Source organism: Bufo bufo, chromosome 2 (genome assembly GCF_905171765.1).
Source record: "Bufo bufo chromosome 2, aBufBuf1.1, whole genome shotgun sequence".
NCBI classification, from domain to species: domain Eukaryota; kingdom Metazoa; phylum Chordata; class Amphibia; order Anura; family Bufonidae; genus Bufo; species Bufo bufo.
The window spans coordinates 238204197-238220091 of record NC_053390.1 but is presented as its reverse complement, the minus strand read 5'-3'; the positions used below and the strand labels follow the sequence as shown (position 1 = coordinate 238220091).

Here is a 15895-nt window from a genome sequence, read left to right as displayed (position 1 = left end):
CATGAAGAGAGATGGAACCACAGTTTCAAAGGTCACTGTCGGTAGAACACTACGCCGTCATGGTTTCAAATCATGCATTGCACAGAAGGTTCTCCTGCTCAAGTCATCACATGTCCAGGCCCGTCTGAAGTTTGTCAATGACCATCTGGATGATCCAGAGGAGGCATGGGAGAAAGTCATGTGGTCAGATGAGACCAAACTAGAACTTTTTGGTCTAAACTTCACTCGTCGTGTTTGGAGGAAAAAGAAGGATGAGTTGCATCGTAAGAACACCATCCCTACTGTGAAGCATCGGGTGGTAACATCATGCTTTGGGGGTGCTTTTCAGCAAAGGGGACAGGACGACTGTACTGTATTAAGGAGAGGATGAATGGGGCCATTTATTGTGAGATTTTAAGCAACAACCTCCTTCCCTCAGTCAAAGCATTGAAGATGGGTCATGGCTGGGTCTTCCAACATGACAACGACCCGAAGCACACAGCCAGGATAACCAAGAAGTGGCTCCGTAAGAAGCATATCAAGGTTTTGGAGTGGCCTAGCCAGTCTCCAGACTAAATCCAATATAACATCTTTGGAGGGAGCTGAAACTCCGTCCTGCTCAGCAACAGCCCCGAAACCTGACAGATCTAGAGGAGATCTGTGTGGAGGAGTGGGCTAAAATCCTTGTTGCAGTGTGTGCAAACCTCGTCAAGAACTACAGGACCTCTGTAATCGCAAACAAAGACTTCTATACCAAATATTAACACTGATTTTCTCAGGTGTTCAAATACTTATGTTCAGGAATGTGATTTCCTGATATATTGTTTTAAATTCTGTCTCTCAGAGTGGGAATGCACCTACAATGTGAATTTCAGACCCCTCCATGATTTCTAAGTGGGAGAACTTGCAAAATCGCAGGGTGTTCAAATACTTCTGTTCCTCACTGTACATACAGTTGTGTTCAAAATAGTCAGACATCACTAACCCTAACCTGATCAATCACTGTTTTTGGTAGAAATTATATTTCTACATGGCAAATAATTTACTAGCAGGTGTAGTAGAGTAATAGAAATCCAACAGACCCAACAGTCATGACATGCATGCTGCTGATTCTGTGTAATTCAAGTGTGGAGTTCAATTAGTGAGGTCATTCATTCTTTGAAAAACAGGTGGCAATTATTGCCTTTATTTAAGGAAGGAAGGCAGCAAATGTTGTCAGCTAAAATGATCGCAAATGCTTTAAAATGGCAACCAAAACCTGAAAGACGTAGAAGAAAGCAAAAAACTACCATTCGAATGGATAGAAGAATAGCCAAAATGGCAAGGACTCAGCCAACAATCAGCTCCAGGAAGATCAAAGAAGATCTAAAGTTACCTGTGAGTACTGTTACAATTAGAAGACACCTATATAAAGCCAAGCTATCTGCAAGAAGCCTCCGCAAAGTCCCACTGTTGGAAAAAAGACGTGCTGAAGAGGTTACAATTTGCTAAAGAGCACATTGAATGGCCTAAAGAGAAATGGTACAACATTTTGTGGACTGATGAAAGTAAGATTGTTCTTTTTGGGTCTAGTGGCCGGAGACAGTTTGTCAGACGACCCCCAAACACTGAATTCAAGCTACAGTACAGTGTGAAGATAGTGAAGCATGGTGGCGCAAGCATCATGATATGGGGATGTTTCTCAAACTATGGTGTTGGGCCTATTTATCACGTACCAGGGATCATGGATCAGTTTGAATTCATCAGAATACTTGAAGAGGTCATGCTGCCTTATGCTGAAGAGGAAATGCCCTTTAAATGGGTGTTCCAACAAGACAACGACCCCAAACACACCAGTAAACGTGCAGCATCTTGGTTCCAGACCAACAAGATTGACGTTATGGAGTGGCCAGTCCAATCCCCGGATCTTAATCCAATAGAAAACTTGTGGGATGACGTGAAAAATGCAGTTTCTGAAGCAAAACCAAGAAATAGAGAAGAACTGTGGAATGTAGTCCAATCTTCCTGGGCTGGAATACCTGTTCACAGGTGCCAGAGGTTGGTTGACTCCATGCAGCACAGATGTACAGCAGTTCTCAGAAACAGCGGTTATACAACTAAATATTAGTTAAATGATTCAAAGGAAAGCAAAATCTTCAAACATTTTTCAGTTTATATAGTAAATGTTTGAGTTTGTAAAGAATACAAACACTGCTATTTTTTTGAACAGTCTAATATTCACTTTTCTTATTTTTTTTTTTTTAGAGGAACAACACAAATTTTATATATTTTTCTTCATGTTTTGATTTGAAATAGAATGTGTAGTGTTCCCAATGCATTTGTGTGTATGGAAATATAAGCTATTAGAAGAATTTTGAGCTTTATTCCCTTTTTTAAACACACTGCTATTATTTTGAACACAACTGTACATGTAGGCTGGCTCAGAAATGAATCAGTTATTTGCAGTTAGATAGGCCCATTGCTTCAACTGAAAAATTGGTCTGGTAAGGAAGGGGAATAAACATTCCGGTAATGAAGCAGTTAAATTTATACACATGTTGTGTAATGATATGATATATTACAGTAATTGTACACCAAATTGTAAAAATGTTTTTTGCTGGTTATGTATATTAAATTATAAATAAAACCTTATCCCTAAAACCTTAACCCTAAAAAAAGATTCCACATACATGACACTGTTCATAGTTTGCAAACTCATCGATCCTCAAGAACGTGAAATGGTTGATATCCAGAAAGGTCTCCAAGATGTCTAGCATTAGCAGCATCTGAGAGAAGATCAAAACACGTCGACCCTCAGACTTCAACTTTTGGAGAAGTATGGACAATGCTTCAAGCTTTCCTGTGTGCAAAAAAAAAAAAAAAAAGTCAATATGAATGGCCACCTTTTCGAAATTTTTAAAATAGTGGAGGATGATTTGTTCACAGCAATAATGAAAAGAAACAAAATAAAAAGTAATGTCCTAACAGAACTAAAATTGCTAAGGAACTTTAGTGTGCAGAAAGAAACCGTGGACTACAAGTGTATTTCTGCCTGGTAGGACCACGCAAGAGGTAGACAGAAGTAGAAGCTGTCTTGAAAACAAATAGATATCAGAATAAACAGTTTTGTTCTGAAGTTTTAGCTGAAACAACCTGAATTAGAAGGAGTTATTTATCATTTTCATTAGCCTGCCCAGCTCTGTGCTCCACCTTTGCTTTGATGCTGCCAGGGCTTTCAAAGGCTGGGATTACCATGTAAAAGACTACAGTTTTGATTATTTGTCTCCCCTCTCACAGACAGTGCGTTTATTTTCTGCATGCCCTTCAATTACATTATGTAAGGTAGTACTGTAATTAGTCAGTGTTTACAGATAACACAGATCTGCTACGTCTTGAACTTCATCAAGAAATTTGATTTCATATGAATTACTTTGTCACAAATCAGTTTTCATCGTATGGAGAGGGCGCAATGACGGGGAACAGTGATCATGCCACCACAGTCATTTAACCCCTAAGATGCCGTGTTCAATGCTGATTGCAGCATTTGAGACTCACATTCAGGTGCTCAGGGGGTTAATCCAGGGTTAAAAAATATATATATATTATACTCCCCTCAACCACTTGCTCGTGGAGAGGCCGTCCACTCCCATCTTGATTGAAGAAAATCTGCCAAAGGACCTGCAGTGAGGGTGATGACGTCGCCGTGTTATCATGCTGGCCGCGTGGCCAACATGATCACATGGTGACGACTTCATGCTTGCCGCAGGTCCTTTGGCTGGTTGAGGTGAGTATAATTCTTTTATTTTCAGCCATTTTAGGGAAAATCGATTTGTTACCACGAAGCGCAAAGAAAATTCGGCTTTGCGGCGAGTTTAATTTTTCCTAAACTTCGGATCTAATTCTGCTTCGTATGCTTCGATTCGCTCAACACTGATTACTAGACACTGCACATCTGCAACCCAGCAAATGAAACAAGATCCTTCCAGGGACAGGGAAGGGAAAGGGCAAGGGACCACTGGACATAGGAGATGTGTGATGACCTATACTACATGGAGGGAGGGGAGAGAATCATGTATAATCAGCAGTGGATGTCACACAAGCAGGATATAATCACAAGGAGCATGCTCATAAGACTGTATGTGTAAGGCAGTTACAGAGGCCTTTGAGCCACAGACAACACATTGCTAATTCATACTGCATGTAAATCATTTGCACATAATGTTTAAAAATGGGAAAAACTCCTTTAGGCCATCAGATTTATTAACAATTTAACTTGTGATCTGAATACTGTCAATATGACATTTTGGCTTACACTTTGACCCTTCACAGCATGCAACCAACCTGAATCACACTGGATGAGCCGCAAGTCAGGCGTCTGCACACAATTAGGAGATGTTCGTTCTCGCAAGCACTGCAAGTACGGTGCTGCTTGCTCCTTCAAACTGTGACTTAACATCTTCATGTTGTGAATATATAATGGTGGAGGATGTGGTACTGTCAAAACTGGAGGTGGTGCAACAACGGCAGGCACCACACACAATGCACTAATAGAACAAGGAGATGTTAAAAAGCTAGAAGACATTTCAGGTTTCTCACATACTACCAGCATAAACACAGTACATACATAGACAAGCAAGAAGCTGTGTGATCGTAAAATATACTACTTACCTTCTTGCAAGGGGTTCCAGCATTGCCTTCTGCTGCTCTGTGGATAGAATGAGTTTCCTCAGAGGGTCCCTAGATAGAAGACAGTTCACAGATCCTATCCAGCCCCACTGTGTTTCTTTCCCAGGTGGATGAAATCTAGGAGACTGCATTTGACAAAGGGATAAGAGGTCACTCCCATAAATGGGAGCCTGTGCACAGCGCCGTTCATTACAGGCAAACAGTCGTTCCAGGTGATCTCTTAATATGCGCTGCTTTTCTTCGGCCAAATCCTGTATTAAACAAAAATAATGTACTGACAGTAAGTCACCTTGCAATCATTTACATTCCATATTAACATAACTATTACATCTTTTATATTTGTTTTTATTTCTTAACTATTTTACACCAAAGAAAACAAAAGTCAAACAAGTAAGGATGGGTATGTAAACCCTTCAAATACAAAAATCACGTAAGTTATACAGAAAACGTACATGCTCAGCTTCAGTACAAGCAAAGCAGGATAATATACGGTACTTTCTAAAAAAAGAAATAATGATCCCTCAGTGACCATATAACCCCAGCCTGAACCCACCATTTGCCCAGCCCTTTCTCTCTGTCCAGGCTACCTTTAAAGAGGTTCTGCAGTTTGTTTAAACTGATGATCTATCCTCTGGATAGATCATCAGCATCTGATCGGCGGGGGTCCGACACCCGGGAACCCCGCCGATCAGCTGTTTGAGAAGGCAGCGGCGCTCCAGCAGCGCGCGGCCTTCTCACTGTTTACCGCTGGCCCAGTGACATCACGACTAGTATCAACTTGCCTGGGCGGGGCTAAGCTCTGTTCACTTGAATGGAGTTTAGCCCCACCCAGGCAAGTTGATACTAGTCGTGACGTCACTGGGCCAGCGGTAAACAGTGAGAAGGCTGCGGCGCTCCTGGAGCACCGCTGCCTTCTCAAACAGCTGATCGGTGGGGGTCCCGGGTGTCGGAACCCCACCGGTCAGATACTGATGAGCTATCCAGAGGATAGATCATCAGTTTAAACAAACTGCAGAACCCCTTTAAGCTATTCTAACAAGTAACATTTGGTAAGTCTAAATGGTTGCATAACCTGTACAGTTTCTCTATTTAGAAAATAATGAGCAATATAATGCATTCAGAAAGTCTTTAGACCCTTTCTCTTTTTTACATTTTGTTTAATTGCGGCCTAAAATATAAAAAATTAAGCTTTCCCCCATATGCACTCAATACCCCATAATGAGAAAGTGAAAACAGAATTTTAGATATTTTTGCAAGTTTATTAAAAAGGAAAGGCTAAAATTTCACATGGACATGAGTATTCAGACCCTCACACTTGAAATTAGGTCTAGGATCTCCCATTTCTGTTGATCACCTTTGAGATGTTTCTATACCTTGATTGGAGTCAACGTGTGGTAAAGTCAGTTGATTGGACATGTGTTGGAAAGACACACCCGTCTATATAAGGTCTCAGAGCTGAAAATGCATATCAGAGCAAAAAACAAGCAACGAGGAGGAAAGACCTGTCTGTAGAGCCTAGAGACATGATCTTGTGGAGGCACAGAACTGGAGAAGGATACAAAAAATGTTTTTGCTGCACTGAAAGTTCCCAAGAGCACAGTGGCCTCCATAATTCTTAAATGGAAGAAGTTTGGAGCAACCAGGACTTTTCCTAGAGCTGGATTATCCATCAAACTAAGTAATCAGTGGAAAAGGGCCTTGTAAGAGAAGTGACCAAGAACCCAATGGTCACTCTGGCTGAGCTCCAAAGATCCAGATTGCAGATTCAAGAAACTTCCAGAAGGTCAACCATCACTGCAGCACTCCACCAATCTGGGCTTTATGGCAGAGTGGCCAGAAAGAAACCTCTCCTCAGTAAAAGACACGTGAAAGTTTGCAAAAAAAGCATCTGAAGGACTCTGACTGTGAGAAACAAGATTCTCTGGTCTGATGAAACCCAGGAGGAAGCAAACAACACGCGAAACGCGTGTCGAGGAGCGCCATTGCCCTGACTTCAGTCCCAGCCTCATAGGTATGTTGCCTCACCACTGCATGACCTGGTATTTTCACTTGTCTTATTTGGTTCCAGGCCGCATTGCCGTTGAGTAGTGTTGGGGCTCAGATACGTATCCTATATATCTCCTGTCCATTTTGGCATTACATCTTTCAGATGAATTGTTATTTATTTGTTTAATCATTGAGATATTGTCTTCACATTCTATATGACTGGGCTGATAACGGGGTGATGTAGGATTGTGGCTGTCCCTGCCTAATTAACCATATACATTAAGCATTATGTACATTTTATTGATACTTTAATAAAATAGATTTTTATTTCTCTGTATTGGTGGTTTTCACTCCTTCCTTGTTGTGTTATTCTGTTAGTTACGGGAGTGGCCCGTTTATATTGAGACCGCAGGTGATTTAACCAAGAAGACTGGAGGTTGCCACTTCAAATAAGTACTGAGTAAAGGGTCTGAATACTTATGTCAAATATGTTAGTTTTCCCTTTTCAATAAATTAGCAAAGATTTCAAACATTTTGTTTTCATTTTCTCAATGTGGGGTTTTGAGTGCAGATTGATGGCAAAAAAATGAGAACTTTTTTATTTCCGCACAAGGCCGCAAGATAGGAAAGGGTCTGAAGATGTTCCGAATGCATTGTACGTTTTCTCCATTTTCTAAAGAATTTGCTAGGACATTTGCTTTTATTACACTCTGTCCTAATCCGTTCTCAGGAGAGTCGGCACAGTTAGTTTAATACAACATTGTAGCAAACAACACTTGACCACCAATTCAATCATGTGACACACAGGGAGTAATCTCCAACCTTGAGCTCCTAAAGAAATGAAAAAGGTGGTATAAAGAACAGGAAAGAAATCTCTTTTCCCCACATTGTCTTGATTATTTTTCTGATCTCACCCCCAAAAAATCTATACCTGAATACAGTTCCACATACCATCTAGAAGATCCCTCCTGTCTTCCTGACACATTGGGCATGCAATGTTTTTTTTTTTTGGTCTGGCAGAATGCCAGCATTCATGCCGGAAATCCGAAGGACCCAATTGTAGTGCATGGGATCCAGTGGGCCCCGGCTATGCAGAATATGGCAATTCCAGTAGTCTGTTCCCCTGCCGGAACAGAATAGTTGAATGCCTGGGGCAGACATGGACTCACCCTTAAGCCTCTTTCACACGAGCAAGTTTTCCCACATGGGTGCGATGCGTGACATGAACGCATAGCACGCGCGCTGAATACTGGCCCATTCATTTCAATGGGTCTGTGTACATGAATGTTGTTTTTCATGCATCACTTGTGCGTTGCGTGAAAATCGCAGCATGCTCTATATTCAGCGTTTTTCACGCAACGCAGGCCCCATAGAAGTGAATGGGGCTGCGTGAAAATCGCGGATGCGGTGCGATTTTCATGCACGGTTGCTAGGTGACGATCGGGATGGGGACCCGATCATTATTATTTTCCCTTATAACATGGTTATAAGGGAAAATAATAGCATTCTGAATACAGAATGCATATTAAAACAGCGCTGGAGGGGTTAAAAAAATAATAAAAAATAATTTAACTCACCTTAGTCCACTTGATCGCGGCCCGCCATCTCCTTCTGTCTCCTTTGCTGAACAGGACCTGTGGTGAGCATTAATTACAGGTAAAGGACCTTTGGTGACGTCACTCCGGTCATCACATGATCCATAACATGATCTTTTACCATGGTGATGGATCATGTGATGACCGGAGTGACGTCACCAAAGGTCCTTTACCTGTAATTAATGCTCACCACAGGTCCTGTTCAGCAAAGGAGACAGAAGGAGATGCCGGGCCGCGATCAAGTGGACTAAGGTGAGTTAAATTATTTTTTATTTTTTTATAACCCCTCCAGCGCTATTTTACTATGCATTCTGTATTCAGAATGCTATTATTTTCCCTTATAACTATGTTATAAGGGGAAATAATACAATCTACAGAACACCGATCCCGAACCCGAACTTCTGTGAAGAAGTTCGGGTTTGGGTACCAAACATGCACGATTTTTCTCACGCGAGTGCAAAACGCATTACAATGTTTTGCACTCGCGCGGAAAAATCGCGGGTGTTCCCGCAACGCACCCGCACATTTTCCCGCAACGCCCGCGTGAACCCAGCCTAATAGAATCTACTTAACTGCAAATTATAAGTATAAAAGCAATAATTAACTTTTACATTGTCAAAGATGTTGCTGATATTGGAAATCTACTTCTATAGTTATGTTCAAATTTGGATTCACTAATGAACAAATAATTGGAGTACCTGTGCTGGGGTAACTGAACTCTGGGAGGTTTTGAGAGAAGATGAAGGATCGCCACCACCAGGATAAGGCATGATACTTCTTCCCTGAATTCCTGTAACATATAACCAATGCAGCGTAGAATGTCTTTCAGTAACAGCCTAGTCTTTACATGGGTCAAATGAGCAGGCAGCTACCAGGAATGAATCATTTGCTATAGATAATTACCTAATCATCAGTGGAGGTGAGAGCTGCATTTACATGCAGCAATCATCCCCTCTGTATGGGAACAGGCGATCACTACTGCAATCACTTGTCCCCATGCAGACAATCTGTTGCTCAGAAACAATGATTTTGGGTGCCGCATCAATGATACCTTCATCTAATGATTGGTGGCAGGTGATTGGTGCCACTTTTATACAGGGCAATTATCAGGAATGAACGTTTGTATGAATGTTCATTCTCATTAATCGGCCCATGTAAAGGGGCCATTAAACAGTTATCTATTAACTGTTTCTTTCGCCAAGGCATATTTGCAATACAACTTTCCTTTTTATATCATCCCTAGTGTGCTTGTGATAGGGAACACAGATTGTGAGTCCCATGGAGGACAAGGACTGATATGAATAGTAACAATCTCTGTACAGCTGCCGAATATTTTGGCGCTATTTAAGCAATGGGAAATCAACTTTTCAGGCTTACTTTTTAATTCACTTGCTCACATGATCAGTTGTTTTTCATGCAGGTTGTGGACCCCCTGATCTAAACAGGGAATTTTCAAAAATATTTTCCCAAACAGACTTTTTAAGGACCAGTTCAGTTCTGAAGTAACTTTCAGGGGCTTGCATAATAGAAACCACCCATAAATGACAATTTTAGAAACCAAACTTCTTCTATTTCAACTATTCTGCAGTGCTTTACATACATTAGCATCACGCTGTCCCTGCTTTCACACAATAAAAGCATTTTTTTAAGTTATGTTTTTGTGTCAACATTTTCTAAGAGCCATACAGTTTTTTTCCCCTCTTTTTTGCATAATGAGTTGACGTTTTCATTGCTACCATTTTGGGGTACATGACTTTTTGGTCATTTGATATTATGATTTTCCAGAGGTGAGGTGACCAAAAATGGCTGTTCTGCCTTTTTATTATTATTATTTTTTTTTTTTTAACAGCGTTCATTTGAATGGGTAGATTATGGGATCATTTTATAGAGCCACTCCGTACAGATGCAGCAATACCAAATATGTCTATTTTTTTTTCTTCAATACTAAACGTCTTGATGGGGGGAAAGAGACATTCTTTTTTTTCTACTTAAAACTTTTTATTTTTACAAAACATATTTTGTTTTTACTTTTTATTTTTATCCCACTATGGGACTTCAACCTCTGGTGTCCTAATCACTTCCACAATGCATTATAATAAATTATGTATTGTAATGCATTATAATTGTCTTTTTGACCTGACAGCTGACCTATGAGACCCTGCCTGAGGTTGGCATGCCTCCCTCTGTAAACTGCTTAGAGGTGGCGGTTATCATTGACTGCCACATCTAATGGGTTAAATTGCTAGCATTGGAGTTTCCACCAATGCCGGCAGTTACAGCAGGGGCCTAGCTGTCAGTAACAGCCAGACCCCTGCGCTGATCGGGCAAACACAGCTCCTGTTCCCGCCCAATCAGTGCACCGAGCATGTACGGCGTGTGTTGGGAACTCCCTGCGCCGTACTTGTACGTGGAGGGTCGGGAAGGGGTTAATGGGTGTGATCTTTTTCTCTTTTCACCAAAATAAATATATAATATGTATCATATGAAGCAATTTCCCACACCTGTTTGAGGAGCCAAAGAGGGTACGTTGGCAGAGTGCTGGTTTCCCAAAGCATTTATTGCATTTTGAATTGCGGTCCCTTGAGCCACTGTCTGCATTACTACAGGCCCAGGAGGTCGAAGATACTGCTGTCCCGGAGCCGAAACAATCTGCAGAACGCTCCCTGTGAATGAATAAACATATGAAACGTTTCAATAATCTCATACTGTACTTTCAGTGACTTTATCTAAAGTTTCCATTCTAGGAGACTGATAGCTCTCAGGAGAGTTCACAAGAGACTCGTGATAACCCATTTCCTTACCCGGAATGTATTTGTGATCTAATTCACATGATGGACCTTCCTCTCCACTCATCTTAGTTGTGTAGTACAGACTTTCATTATTTTAAAACGTCAAATCTAACCTGATATTCCAGGTCTCTACCTTACAGAGTTACCTTGCAGTTGCAGCGGTTGTCCAGCAGTCAGCTGGCGCAGTTGGCTCTGGGACAGCGTGAATGTGTTTCCTTGGAACTGCAGGGTAACTGGGGTTTTGGGCTGTGCTATTCTTCCTTGAGCTGCACCAGAAGAAGCCAGCTGAGCGATTTTCACCACTTCACCACCTGCGGAAACATAAAAGTAAATTAACAAAAAACTACCGGAAGCCAGCAATGTAGAATGTAAGTGTAGTTTACCCGCTCAAGGCAAGTTATAATTGTATTAGCTTTCTATAGGGAACTCCAGGAAAAGTATTTATCACCTACCCGCAGCGCTCCGTGAGTCCCACAGAAGTGAAGGGAGCAGTGGACTGAGATGCACATTACTGCTCTATTTAGCGAGGGGATTAAGGGACCCCTTTGTTCTGAGGATGGCAAAGGAGGGTCCCAACAATCAGACCACCTGAAATCTGACATTTATCACTTATCCTGTGGATAAGTGACAAATACTTTTCAAGAGTTAACCTATTTATTAAGAGAAATCACAGCTAGTCGATTATACTTCATAGGCACCCTGTCTGATTTACACTGTTAAAGGGGTTGTCTAAGGGACATTTATCATTTATCCACAGGATAGATACAATATAAATGTCTGATAGCTGGGCCCCCCACTGATCACTACAATGGCCATGCAGTGAGGAGAAGTATGAATGGAACCATGGTCACACATTGGCACTGGCACTCAATCAGTGTCTCAATTGTTCCCATCAGTCCCTTATACAATGAATGTAATATTAGGGCATATACGTGACCACCACTAAATTCCAACTCGTCCTCACTGTGGTCATGAACCAGACTCAGAACATTCATTCCAGTGATTGGAAGGATGGGGCCCCGAGTAATTACACATTTATCACTTATCATGTGAATAAATGATGTGTCCTTTGTGGAACAACCCCTTTAAAGCCTGTATACATTTTGGGGAAGATTTATCAAAACTGGTGTAAAGAAAAACTGGCTTAGTTTCCCATAGCAACCAATCATATTCCACATTTCTTTTTCCAAAGGAGCTCAGAAAAATGAAAGGCAGAATCGGATTGCTTGATATGGTTTCCTTTACACCAGTTCTGATAAATGTTCCACTAAAACGTTATCACACTGCAAGGGCCCTATTAGGCTACTTTCACACTAGCGTTCGGAGCGGATCCGTCTGATGTTTCATCAGACGGATCCGCTCCGATAATGCAGACGTTCGCATCCGTTCAGAACGGATGCGTCTGCATTAAAACTTAGAAAATTTTCTAAGTGTGAAAGTTGTCTGAGCGGATCCGTTCAGACTTTACATTGAAAGTCAATGGGGAACGGATCCGCTTGAAGATTGAGCCATATTGTGTCATCTTCAAGCGGATCCGTCCCCATTGACTTACATTGTAAGTGTGGACGGATCCGCTCGCCTCCGCACGGCCAGGCGGACACCCGAACGCTGCAAGCAGCATTCAGGTGTCCGCTCACTGAGCGGAGCGGAGGCTGAACGCTGGCAGGCGGATGCATTCTCAGTGGATCCGCCTCCACTGAGAATGCATTGGGGCCAGACGGATGCGTTCAGGGCCGCTCGTGAGCCCCTTCAAACGGTGCGCACGAGCGGACACCCGAACGCTAGTGTGAAAGTAGCCTTACTCTGCCCAATGTCCGGCCAGGACGGGTGTCGAAGGACATTAAACACGTTCACCGACGCTCATTGGCCCATTACAGAAGCCGATGCAAAGTGGATGTGGGAGGAATGATTTTCATTCCTGCCTCATTCAGTTCTATTGATTATCGTCAGCACATCCTTGATTACACGGGGACATGTGCTGTAGGCATCTTTCATCCTGATCAAACATACCCATCAGCCGACAAAGCCGACATCAGCGTTTGCTTGTTTATTGACTGATCAGATGCTCGATTACATGGGCCAATTGAGAACGAGCATTCCTAAGAAAATCAATTGGACTAGTAAGGCCCTAAGACAATCACACAAATGAGCACAATGTAAGACCAATTTCATATGGTCAGTATTTTCCAAAACCAGGACTGGAACCTACAGACAAAAAGTTTTGGATCCACTCCTGGTTTTGGCTTACAGATACGAATACTGACCAAAATACAGAGATGTGAACGTGGCCTTTATCAGATAAGGGACACCTGAACCCTCGAAACACACAGGAATTATTTACCCGCATTCTTACATTTTATAAGCCGTCGCTTTTCATACCTTGATTTGCTGAGGCTGTTGTAACTAGGGATCGTCCTCGTGCCTGGCCCTGCTGAGTTACTGTGGCAGTGGTTGTGGTAACTAGTCGAGATGCTGGCGTGTTGGAGAAAGCCACAGTTCTCCCTTCTGGTTTTTGACCATAAAGAACTGGTTGAAACAACCTGTATGTTGAAGGGGCAACATTTATTTTCCACAAAACCATATGAAGGGCAGACAATTATGTCAACTTCCCAGTACACCCCATTCTCTTCCTCACCTTCTTGGCCTACTTAGTGTTTCGCTACCTTTTTAATACAATGATTATCATGAAAAAGTTACGGTCCAAGACAAGATACCTGTTCGCTTTAATCTTCACTGGGTTGGGTTGAGGCGTAGAGTCAGGAGAGTTGTAAATTTCCTCCATTAGTCTTCTAGTCACCTTTAGGACAGGCAGCACCTGGGCCTCATAATGTGTCATTTTAGTTTCAAGTCCCAGAAGATCAAACAGAGAGAGATCTGGCTTCTGTTTAATAAGAACATGAAATCAGTCACCTTCAGGGTCCGCAAAATACAGCACCAGTTCTTTTTTTGCGGATCCACTGTACCAATGCCTATGCATTGTCCGCAAAACGGACAAGAATAGGACATGTTCTATCTTTCTTGCAGGGCTACGGAACAGACATACGGATGCGGACAGCACATGGTGTGTTTTTGCGGACCCATTTAAATGAATGCGTCCGCATCCTATCTGCAAAAAATGCGGACCGAAGATACGGTCATGTGAATGGAGCCTTACTGTAAGAGAAGAAACTGCAGATGGATGTGTGAATGAAAAAATAGATACAAAAGAGATATAAAATGAGGTAGTTACATGAATATATGGTTGACAACCACTTTAAAGTACATGTCCACCTTGAACAGCTTTTTATTCATTTAGATAGGTCTGAATTTCTTTTGTTAATACATGTTTCTTGTATTCAAACTAGTGCAAGGGAAATTGATCATGACAGCCAATAAGATTTAAATGCTCATTTTCCAAAGGCCTTCTGGTGAATGACAGCAACAACCTGATTGGCTGCTCTACTATTCCCTTGGTTCTCACCTTCCAGGGACCATTTTCTAATGCTTGTAATACAAGTGATGACGTCTCATAATTCAGAGGTTCAAATGCATAAGAGAAATGTCCAGACCGAGGATCCACCAAATCTGGATGGTTACAGATCCTTTGTAACTGCATCAAGACATGAAGAACACTGACAAAATGTCCTCCCTTCAGGGAATCCTGAGTTCTGTCCAAAAGAAAAAGTTGTCACTGATCAGAAAAGGTAATATAAGGAACATAGGTAGGACACTACCTGTACTGGCTATACTGGCTCGACTGCCACTGTCTTTGAGGAAAAATAATAAGAAATAAAGGGAATCTGCTGCTAGGATCTAATAGCTCCAGCGCATGCCCATGAGTCCTGATATTCATGAGCTTCTGGCTTTCTCCACTTCCTGCCACTGATTGACAGCTTTTTCCATCTGAATTGGGCGAAAATCAGGAGCTCATGAATATTCAGGTCTCATCGGCATGCACTGGAGCTGTTCAATACAAGATTGTATCAAAGTAAATTAAAGAAAGCGACCCAGCATTTTGTAAGGGGATCTGTCACTAGTTTATGCTGCCCTTAGTTAGGACTCCATAAAACTGGAGACAGATTCCCGTTAACAAGACAAAAAAATCGCAAGTATTAAAAATACTATTTAAAAATAAATGATATATAATAAGAAGGAGAGTGTGTAATATATAGTGAGGAGGTCCGCTGTTGGGGAGTATGTATCAGGCAGCCTGGTCAATGTGTTTGATAATAACCTACCCTAAATAGTTGGCCCTCGCCCTTGCTGCCCACCTTCACTTACAACTAGCTGTCCCTATTAACTAAACCCTACACAAATCTGTGGATCCCCAAGATGCGCTCAGTGCCACCCTCAGGCCTGAACGGTCAGCTCTTTTTCTTGTGTTTTATTTAAGGGGATATGCTCTCCCCAATATTTCTCTTACCTTACACTTCCATTTACAGTATATATCAGTTATCTCAATTACCTACAAGAAGGAATCTACACAACATGTTTATCCTCCATACAATGGGTGACCTGCCCCTAGGGTCTATTAATTACCAATCCGCCCAGGTGCACTAACACTATATATAATAGTATGCTATATTGTGCATGACACACACCGATTCCATTGGAGTACGTCAGGGGGCTCTTCTAAACAATGGCGTTCTCGGCATGTGCGCATCTGCTGGCATCAGAGCAGTAAGTGCCGAGTTCCATGCCACCATCAGGGCATGGAGCCACATTGTGCTGCTCAGTTTTGTCTGTTTAGCCATATACTTGTTCATATCACAGGCCCTGATGATTCATTCTATGGCCTAGTTACAATAGGGATTTATGGCAGGGTGGGAAGCAAGTGCGAGTACAGTTACAAACACCAACAATTTGGGGTGGGTTATTATCAAACATATCGACCAGGTTGCC

At 42.0% G+C, this 15895-nt stretch overlaps 1 protein-coding gene across 4 annotated transcripts in view; it reads right to left on the bottom strand.

Moving 5' to 3' along the window:
- LOC120988662 (E1A-binding protein p400-like) overlaps nucleotides 1-15895 on the bottom strand; it is a 194341-nt gene that overhangs the window by 44550 nt on the left and 133896 nt on the right. For all 4 annotated transcript variants that reach the window (XM_040416268.1, XM_040416267.1, XM_040416269.1 and 1 more), the window contains 9 exons: nucleotides 14475-14661; nucleotides 13729-13895; nucleotides 13394-13554; nucleotides 11161-11325; nucleotides 10727-10888; nucleotides 8924-9015; nucleotides 4627-4895; nucleotides 4300-4502; nucleotides 2649-2818 (listed from right to left, as the gene is read on the bottom strand). In XM_040416268.1, the coding sequence (XP_040272202.1) occupies nucleotides 2649-2818; nucleotides 4300-4502; nucleotides 4627-4895; nucleotides 8924-9015; nucleotides 10727-10888; nucleotides 11161-11325; nucleotides 13394-13554; nucleotides 13729-13895; nucleotides 14475-14661 (1576 nt within the window). The remainder of the gene's footprint in view (nucleotides 1-2648; nucleotides 2819-4299; nucleotides 4503-4626; nucleotides 4896-8923; nucleotides 9016-10726; nucleotides 10889-11160; nucleotides 11326-13393; nucleotides 13555-13728; nucleotides 13896-14474; nucleotides 14662-15895) is intronic.